Source organism: Chanos chanos, chromosome 2 (genome assembly GCF_902362185.1).
Source record: "Chanos chanos chromosome 2, fChaCha1.1, whole genome shotgun sequence".
Classification (NCBI taxonomy): domain Eukaryota; kingdom Metazoa; phylum Chordata; class Actinopteri; order Gonorynchiformes; family Chanidae; genus Chanos; species Chanos chanos.
In genome coordinates, this window is record NC_044496.1 from 22,785,908 (window position 1) to 22,796,375 (window position 10,468).

At 36.8% G+C, this 10,468-nt stretch overlaps 1 protein-coding gene across 1 annotated transcript in view; it reads left to right on the forward strand.

Annotated features, from left to right (window-relative positions):
* The window catches only part of cdh8 (cadherin 8), a 66,986-nt gene extending 62,765 nt beyond the window's left edge, over window positions 1-4,221 (forward strand). Inside the window, exons 10-11 of the mRNA XM_030794163.1 lie at window positions 3,286-3,537; window positions 3,728-4,221. Coding sequence (XP_030650023.1) covers window positions 3,286-3,537; window positions 3,728-4,221 — 746 coding nt within the window. The remainder of the gene's footprint in view (window positions 1-3,285; window positions 3,538-3,727) is intronic.
* The last annotated feature ends 6,247 nt before the right edge of the window (window positions 4,222-10,468 follow it).

A 10,468-nucleotide genomic window follows, 5' to 3' on the forward strand; every position in this document is an offset into this window, starting at 1 on the left:
GCCACTTGAGAGATAGGTGTAAAAGAAGCTCATCTGAAAGCATCCGCCAAAAATCATATCTGGGGATTACTTACCGAAATGCGGATGTTTGCTGAGGGGCAGGTGTTTGATGTGTTCCACTCAGCCACACTTTTTGCTATGAACTGTGAAAATTTTGTAATGAGCATCATTACGAGCAATGTAAAGTATTTAGTAAAAGTGAGTTTACATGAGAACATTGCGCAAGAATGGTAATTTCTCCTGTTATCTAATTAAACTGTAATTTGTTATCTGATAGCAGTGATAATTACTGAGGCTTCATCCTACAATTAAAAGTCAAAATTAAATGCAAAAGATCATATTGTTTTACCTTAAATGAACCTATGTGATCAAGATACATCCCAAAAGAAAGAAAAAAGGATTAACTGTCAGCACTGACAACCTGTGCAATATCTTTTACTGGAGCTACACTATCTTGTGAGTCAGCTTTTACGGGACCAATCTAAAGATGGGCACTTTATCAGAGAACGAGAAAAAAGGTCTGTGAGGACATTGGGCTTTGATGGTAAGCCTGAGGCATTCTGTGCACTATGGTATCTCTCTTTATTCTGCTCTTACTTTCTCTATATCTCTCTATCCCTCTCTCTCTCTCTCTGTGTGTGTGTGTGTGTGTGTGTGTGTATGACAGAGAGAGAGAGAAAAAGGGGGCAGAATATTTTCACAAACTTGAAGCAACATACATTGACAAAACACCCCAAGTCTGTTGTTTGATCTTGATTCAGTAACTAAAATGTGACAGTAAAGATATTTTATCGATGTGGAAGATGTAGATGAGGATATCTATTATTTAGATATAAATACCTGAAAAAAAAAGAATAAAAAAGTTAAAAAAAGAAAAAAAAACTTGCTTGTCAGTTGACATCTAATCTGTTGCGCTGTTTGACAAAGAACTATTGATCTCACTGCAGATGTGTCAAACACCATTCTAATACTTGCAGTATTGGAATATTGTTTGACCTATCACCAGTGAGATGTTTTCTAGTCACTGATTATTTCACTGCACGTTAATTGTATGAGACTTGGGAAATGGGACAAATGAATAACCACTATAATGCTTGACAAAGAATAACAACATTTCTCTGAACTTTCACTTGGTGGCAGTGATGGCGGGAAGTGTGACTGTAGATAGAGACATTTAAAGTTATGTTAAGGTGATCAGTCTCCCAAGACTGAACACTTTCCTGCTGTGAGAACTATGACACCGAAATTCACCATTCCAGAGACGCTTTCCACTTTAATTAACAGCTTCATGAACATAACTTGGATATATTCACAGGACAATCTTTTATTTATTTAAATTTTAGTTATTTATAGTATTAAGGATCCAGCTAAGGACCAGCTTATTTGATTCTGTTGGGATCATTTGAATTGTTCAGTTATGGCTGCCCTAAGCAATATGTAATTCTGTGGGTCTACAGCACTGAATTAGGAAACACTAGTCTGCAAAATGAGGTGTACTTAAAACGTACTTTTGAATCCTCTTGTGCAACATACCGCCTTTCCCTGTTTATGCTGGTCCTTATATAAAAATCGGTCATATTTGAGGTAAGAATCAACAATATCTGAATAAATATCTACAACCCTTTAAACATCATCCATCATCTAAGCTTTCTCTCTCTCTCCTGACTAAATAAACCGGTTCATTAAGGCGGCTCAGGTTCGCATGGCAGTCGTCCATCTTTTCTTTTTTATTCTCTTCTGCAGCCAAAATGTTCAGTTAAACAACTGGCTACAGTTATGTTCTGGAGGCTGACTGGGAGAAACACACTGCTCTTATGCGATTATTGCCACCTGCACACAGCAGGATGGCCCACTCCTCTGACAGAGGCAGACCTCTAGCATGGTGAGGCGGTTTGTTTGTGATGATAACTCTAATTGCGGTGGCTGGTGCAATGGAAAGGCCAGGGTTAGCCAGGGGCTGCTGGGAGGCTGTCCTACTTTTTCCAGCAAAAGACACTAAACCAACCCCCTTCGCTCTGCCAACTCCAAGTACAGTTCAGATGGTTATGACTTCAGGTTACTGCACCTTAACAAAGAAAAGGCGCAAACCAGGATGTCAGAATGAATATATAGTCTATCTGAAATATGTTTAGGCTTATTAGGTCTTTCTGAGAATCAACGGTTTTTAATCATTTGCAGACTTCTGTTATTTCAGTTAGATATTTTTTTTATAACAGACAGCATTCTTCCTGTGCTAGTAAAAGCACATTAACTTAACCCCCCCCCCCCCTTAATTATGGCAATAAATCAGCTTTCAGCATTTGCAAATAATTGCTTTGTGATCTCCTGGAGACAAAAAGAGAGATTCATATTTACATTTTGCATTAGCATGTTTATGAACGGAAATTAAATCACAGCCATATTCAGTTTACTTATATTTACTCTAGTGAAGCAACTGCTAGCTTCTGAGATAGCCTTTTATTACACTGCTTTAGCATTACTTTTAAGTATCTCACCTTTATGAGCAATTAAAAAATTGCTCAAGTTACTACACAAGAAAACACTTACTAAAATAAAGTATCACAAATGGACAGTCATTCAGTTGACTGGTGTATATTATAAATATTTATCAGCTTGAATTTTTATGCTTTTGCATCTCGTCTCTTTCACATGTTTTAGCTAGAAAGTACATCAAAAACACATAAAGTTCACGCCTGTTAGAAACAATATTTTACAGCATGTCAGTCTGGAGGTGATTCTTGGGGGAATATAGAGTTTAAAAACACATTTAGCAGTGGGCATTAGGAGCTAGATAATGAACACAAAGCTTTTCACAAATGCCATCAGTGAACTCCAAGCATCTCAACACATTGGTGTCTTCTGAGTCGATACTTCCATATCAAATTCACTGAGAAGTTGTGGCACATTCTGGTGGCCCTGTGCCTTTGGAGCTGACTTTTTTTTTTTTTTTTTTTTGCAATATCAAACAAGTATAAGCTGTGTGTTTCACGAAAGCATAAGAAATTCAAAGAATTGTTTTTTTCTCTCTCCCTTTCTGAGTTCACAACTGTAAAAATAGTTCAAACATTAATGCTCATAGTTTTGGGATTGTCTTTCAAAAATACATGGAATATAGCAATTCTGACAGATCTTATTTTAGCTGCATTCCAAGGCTTTCTGACGGATTCACAACGTGTTGTTTTTGTGTCTTGAGTTGTATTTTATCCCTTGGTGAACAATTAATCTAAAAAGGGTATTATTTTTTTTTCTCTCTTTCTCTCTCTCCATCTTAAACTTTTCCCTCAGACAACTCAATCAGTGTTGTAGCAAAACATGATTCATTTCGCCGCCAGAAGCAAGAGATGTACTACTTGCCTATCATTGTGACTGATGACGGAGATCCTCCGATGAGCAGCACCAACACGTTAACCATCCGTGTGTGTGGGTGCAGCAGGGAGGGAATTGTGCAGTCATGCAATGTTGAAGCCTATGTGTTGCCTATTGGACTAAGCATGGGAGCCTTGATTGCAATATTGGCCTGCATAATACTATTACTGGGTAGGTCACTTAAATTACTGCTGGTAAAATATTGATCCATGTAAGTATTGGTATGTGTTGTAGTCTGTAAATCTGATTTTAAAATGCAGTTATGGAGAACTGGTATGCATTTATGTTGTAAATGTAAAACATGACTGAGGTTTCTTACTGGTGTGCTTTTTTTGTTTTGTTTTGTTTTTTTGCTGTACAGTCATTGTGGTCTTATTTGTGACACTACGGAGACACAAGAACGAACCGCTGATTATCAAAGATGATGAAGATGTCAGGGAGAACATCATCCGCTACGATGATGAGGGAGGTGGTGAGGAGGACACGGAGGCCTTCGATATTGCTACGTTACAGAACCCCGACGGCATCAATGGCTATCTACCCCGCAAGGACATCAAGCCTGACCTTCAGTTCATGCCAAGGCAGGGTCAGCACTCTGGCCCCAATGGCGTGGATGTGGACGAGTTCATCAACGTACGACTTCACGAGGCAGACAATGATCCCACTGCACCACCTTATGACTCCATCCAGATCTACGGCTACGAGGGCCGGGGCTCCGTTGCCGGCTCCTTGAGTTCCTTGGAGACAGCCTCCTCAGACTCGGACCAGAACTATGACTACCTCAGAGAGTGGGGACCACGTTTCAGAAGACTGGGGGAGCTGTATGCAGTGGGTGAAAGTGATAAAGAGACTTGACCTAGGACAACCTCAGACTTTTTGATTTTGTCCACATACTTGTGTATCATGCTACGGGGGTTGCCAGATAGACACAGCTGTTTAAAAAAGGGGGCCACCTTTTTGAATACTTAGAGAGACGTATAGCGTTAGTCATCTACCACATCAAGTGCATCGTAATGTTCAGCCAAACTAAACAATGTCTATATTAGGGGGTCTATGATTCTTGTGGAGTGATTTAGATTACTGTCATCGAGTGTCTAGCAGTGTTTGGATGTTTGTTGTTCACTGTGACCGCCAGAAGCATTGAAACTCGGATTCTTGGTAGTCGCTTGAAGAAAGAAGGGGGAGAGTGCATTGTTGGACAAACTGCAGCCTGATGAGGTTGTGTGGAAGTGGAACTGCAAAGGCCTCCAAGCAGCACCACTCCCCAGTGATCGCAGATCTCTCGCTATCATCCAACCAATCAGATAAGGGGAAAAAAAAGAAAAAAAGGACAAAACAAAAACAAAATGAATTAAAAAGCAATATACGGTCTGCATTACTTTGTTGAATGTATGTATGATTTAAGAAAAGAGGGGTATAAAGAAAACAACATAACATTGGCTTTATTAGGCATTAGATTAAATAACGTTTGATACTATGTGGCCAGATTTATTAAATAAACTGAATAAGCCTAATGGCTTGCTTTATACAACTCTTTGTATTCAAATGCTGTAAGTGCGGATGCTATTCTAGGGTTTTAGTTCATGGAAAACTGAGGAGCAAAAAAAATAAATAAATGCTTAATAAAAAAAGAAAAAAAGATAGAGAGAGAAAGAGGGACATAGAAAGAAATGTAGAAACAATGAGGCCTTCTTTTTACAGAAGCAAGCATTAAACACATCTGAATTCAAATCGTTTTTGGAAAACTTTCCTCCTTATTGTAGTATTATTTATATAAATATATAAATACTCATTGCCAGTGTTCTGTTTTTGTGCTGCAGCTATAATATTTGTGTCATTTTTTTTCCTCTTCTACTTTATTTTATTCTGCCACATTTCTCAACAGGAGGCTGTTTTGTAAACGCTAAACCTGATACTCAGATACTGTAATGCAGATAACAGTGACACACTGAAAGTGCAAACTGCATTAACTGTGAAGAACACTGAGGACATAACTCAGATCTGAAAGAGAAGGGGGATCTTTTATTGATACTGTGTGTATATATTGATATACTGTATACAGTGTTACCAGTGATCATTTAAGCACAATAGCCAGGAGACTTAGTTTATGTTTATATTTGACCCTTGCATTTTCCGGCAACTTTATAATCCACAAGTAATCTCGAACCCATAAGAATAACGGAATACAAATACAGACGTGCGTAATGTGCTCCACTGTATGATATTAGAGAAAAATACAACGTGTACATAGAGTCACTGCTGACGTTCTTAGCTTACTTTGAGGCATTAGGTTTTGTCTATGCACGTTAGCTCTGGCACATGGGGATTTGAAATGGCACTAAAGCTGCGTGCATACTCAGTTTGTACTGATACAGTATATGGCTATCCTCAGTAGACTGGACAGTATATGAAATAGTCTTACATGCAGATCATATTTTCTACTGTGCTTTAATGCTTATAAACTTGTATGTTTAATTATTTACTCTCTGTATTGTAATCTAAGATACCCATGTATTGTTTCCTACTTTGTGAAATATATTTTTATAAATAATCGTGGGTTGGTCTTTTCTTTAACATCACTTATGAGCACATTTTACATCCCTTTATAAATGTTTTGTTGTCCTGGTTAGTGCCAATGTGTCATTCTGCAAAGGATCGGACTAAATGACTCATTGTTACACACGAAAAGGCATTTATTGGCACAGACGAAGAATCACTCTTTCATTCTTTCACAAAAACTGGAGGCAAGCACAGGACAGTGAGCTCACAGAGCCACAAGCACTTTTATTATGTAGCATATTGACTCTGAACCAAATGCTAGGCTTAAGGGGGAAGAAAAAGGAAAATGTCAACAGCTTATCATTGCCTTTTCTTTCCTTCTTCCCAAAACAAGGCAATGATAAAACCATGATTTTTCTTCCCATAAAAACTGGCCTTTTCCTCCTGTGGAACATGGATTTGATATCAACAATTCAGTTAGAAGTTAGAATTACACATGATACCATGAAGGTCATTGGTACCATTGGTAGTTCTGAGTTAGACTAGAAAACCATAAGCAAGGACACCTCTAATCTGATTTCTTTTGATCTATTCTGATGGGTGTTTTTTTTTTTTTTTTTTTTTTTTTCAGATAAGACATATAACCATTCCTGAATTAAACAGCATTCTTTGCGTTTGAGATTTGAAATAATTTATGTCCCTTACTGTCCCTTATGGAGTAATACAGAAATACAGAGAAAAGACCTTGCATGAAATATCATAACACTAAATTTTGAAAGGCAGTCGAAACATAAAGCCCAAATGAAACCAATGAAACACGGAGATGAAGTAAATGTGGATGAACAATTGACTCTTCTTTTGTGAAACCTGCCTATCTAAACTTGCAATTTATTTAAACAACAACCTCCCTAAAGCTTCAAATTTTAGTAGACAAATTTAACAACCACTTAATATCTTTAGAACTGTTGTAATACATTCTCAAATTTCTCAAATAGGGATTTTTTTTTTTTTTTAAATCCGTAGTATTGGAGATTTTGATAGAGTTTTAATTATCTGTCTCCTTGCAGTACTGCTGAACAAGAAGCTTAAAGGGACTGCAATTCCCTATGTCTCCCCACATCTAAAAAAAAAATTTGTGATTTTATCTCTTTGAGTCTCAACATCTCTCTTTGTTAATCCCACTGAAAGATTAGTTTTCCCTCAACCTTATCTGATATTACAGCTTTTTCATGAATAACAAAAGCTCTTGAGTTTGTCAATTACTGAATGTGTTAGGGTGGATTTATTCTTTGCGGCTTTAACAGACAGCATAAACACATACTTACATATGTACCCAAACACACATACACACACACACACACACACACACACACACACACACACACACACACACACAGAGAGACACACATAGAGGGATAGAAGGATTCTGTCCTTCTGTTGACATTTAGTGTCTTCTTGTGATTCAGGCCACAGTCAAACCTTTAAAATGAAATCTATACTTTCAAGGCTAATGAAAGAATATGATCATGTAAGCACAGAATCAACCTTATTAAGCACACAATTAAGTTCATTCAATCTAAAGTTTTACAAATCAGGTCCAAGGTATTAGGGCATTTTCATGTGAAATGTGCACCAAAATGAAATGAAATAATTAGATCTTTATATGTATAATCACAATACGCGTTAAGTAGTTTAGCACAATACATATTCTGCTAAACTACCTATAGTGAGTCTTTACCACAATCTGAGTTTGGGTTGTCTTGTCCAGTCAGTACATCCCTGAGCACTGCTTGTAGAGTAGGTATTTGTCATTCTCATGTCTTCATTTAACAGAAGGATCCTCTTGCTCCTTTGGCAAATAACAGGGATTCATTTGAGGTGATGGCACATTGCCTCAGTTACACTCTCCATCACAAATCACAGCACATGTAAATTTAGAGCTGTGTGAGATGAAAAACTTAGATTGTCCTTCAACCTTAAATTGCATCGAACTATCAGTCTATATTTCTCTTGCTTTTCAGTCTCTGATTGTATCAGTAATTTGTAGGTTGTCTCACTTTCTGCCTCCCTATCCTGTAAAGCAAATGTAATGAATCCACTGATAGTGAGGGTGAGAAGCCATTCATTTAAATTTAAATTTGACATCTAGGACAGCAAGTGGGAAACTAGCCAGTGAATGTTCATAATGAATGGCCAAATCGAAAGCTCGCATACAAAGATGACATTAGGCAAGTATATTACATTAAACAACAAAATTTTGCAAGAGTTTTTTAAGTTGAAATCGTATTTTGTTAATTAGAATTTTACTAAAAGTAAAATGGAGATTTTTTTTTTTTTTTTTGTCTGCAGCATTCATCATAACAATCGTAATTTATAGATAATCAAACAAGAGGAGAGATAACATATGTGCCCATTAAAAGGGTATCTAAGTCCCTATCAATGACTTAAATGAACCATTATTTTCCTCTGACCCACAGATCAATGGAGCAGCTAAAGTACAGAAACACCATCTGACGACCTTTTGCGACTTATTAATTTTGTTGACAACTTTCAAAGTTTTTGATATGCTGAGTGAATCTCAGCCTTCCAAGTATTATGGCATTGAACCAGAGAACTTATAATAGCAGTGTTATCAAGTATCCTCATGGTTGATTAGTTTCTCACAAATGATTTATCACCTGGCCACATTTGTATTTAATGGAGCGTTAAGTCATAAAGTTATGTTAAATCATTCTATTATTTTTCACACTTTCTTTACTAAGGTTAAGTGTCCCCATCTCAGTAGCCTTACACAATGACACAGTAGATAACATGGTTCAAAATATTGTGCCATTTTATAAAAGTGACGGAGATCATTATGAAAAGTGTTGTATCTATTGTACAACATTAAACATGGTCAAAACTCAGCTTTTACATACTGTGAACTTGTTAGTACTTAAAATAAGCATCATAGTGTTTGCTGAACTTTGAAAAGGCGTAATTAAAGGTCAGAGTCTTTACAGCATCCGATACTGCGGTTTAATGTACTTAGAGTTAATTCAGCATTGACTGTTTTCCTGTGTAATAATGTAATATAAGGAGTCACTAAGCAGACAATTTGCTGTTATGCCCACACTCCTCAGAAATTTGAGAGTATCGAATGTTGAATCAGAAAGAACACCACAATGCACTGAGCCATTACGCCAATAGAGGGTTGTCCAAAGTATTTACTGAAAATAAGCTCTTGTCACTTACTCCTCACAAACTGAAGAAAAAAAAATATGATTTGCATAAATCGCAATAATCGAAAAGTAATATGCAAAATAAAAAGGACACAGAATAGGACATAGAACAAAACATATCAAAATTAAGCCCTAATTACACTTTCTATTCGCCTGGTGCTGTTTGCCAAGTTACTGAAGATTATGGTCTAAACCATCTGTCACTTTGATTGAGCTCCAGAAGTAAACCCTGTCATGCCTCTTTCCCTGGATCTGCCCATGCATCTCTCAGAATGATCAAGCTTTCCCTGTCCTCCACTATCATTCGCAGTCTACTTAAAGAAATTGACCATATACAACTACACGCCTGATTTTATGTATCTGAATGGTATCCTCCTCCCCACTCTTCCTAATTAAATGGCTTTGTATTTCTGGATCTTAGATATTACATCAGTATAAAGAAAAAAACAATGCTTCTGCCCACAACGGGAAGAAACCCAAAATTGCAAAAAAAATGCAAGAGTTTTTAATATTAGTCTTTCTGTCTCTCTGTCTGGCAGCCTGACTGTTTATCTGTGTGTCAATGTGTCTGTCCATTTGTCTGTTGTTTGTTTGCTAGTTTGTTTGTTTTATTTCTCAATAAGAGATTGGCATTGCTACCAGCCTGCCACATGTTGCAACCAAAACCTATACAAAAGGACACTGAATAGTCACTACAAACCCAAATCCACTGACTGCATGTCTAAATAATGATTTTTTTTTCTTTTTTTCATATTCATGAATTTTACTTCTTTGCAGATGTCATTTGGGTATGCACAACTAATGTATTCTCAACAAAACCATGTCTGTTTCATTTTATTGTGAAAGCTATTTAAGAAACTGAGGAATTCCTACATGTCCATTGTAAGTAGTGGTGAACTTGAAGATGTTCCTGCAGATAAGACATATTATCACAGGACAAATCACATCTTTAAGAACACTTACCTTGCTCTTGGCCATATTACATCCTCCATGGCTCCATAAGAAGATTTATAACTGTTAGTGTTCTTACACAGCCCCATTAGGCTAACTTTATTTATTTATTTATTTATTTATTTATTTATTCATTTATTTATTTACTTACTTACTTACTTACTTACTTTCGCACTTATGTGTTTGTTTGTTTATTTTCCTTTTCTTTTTTTTTTCTTTCTTTTTTTTTTTTGGAGTACTCAGAGATGTGGGTCTGATAATCACCACAAATTTCCTTGAGGACCTCAAGACTTTGGACAGACTCCAACAAAATAACTGTTAACATCCATGGCCCATAGTCAAGTCATTTAGGGAACTGCAGACCTGATCAATCATGCACAAGTGCAGAGATGAAAACAGTTTCAAGGCTCCTGCAAAACATCAGATCAGAA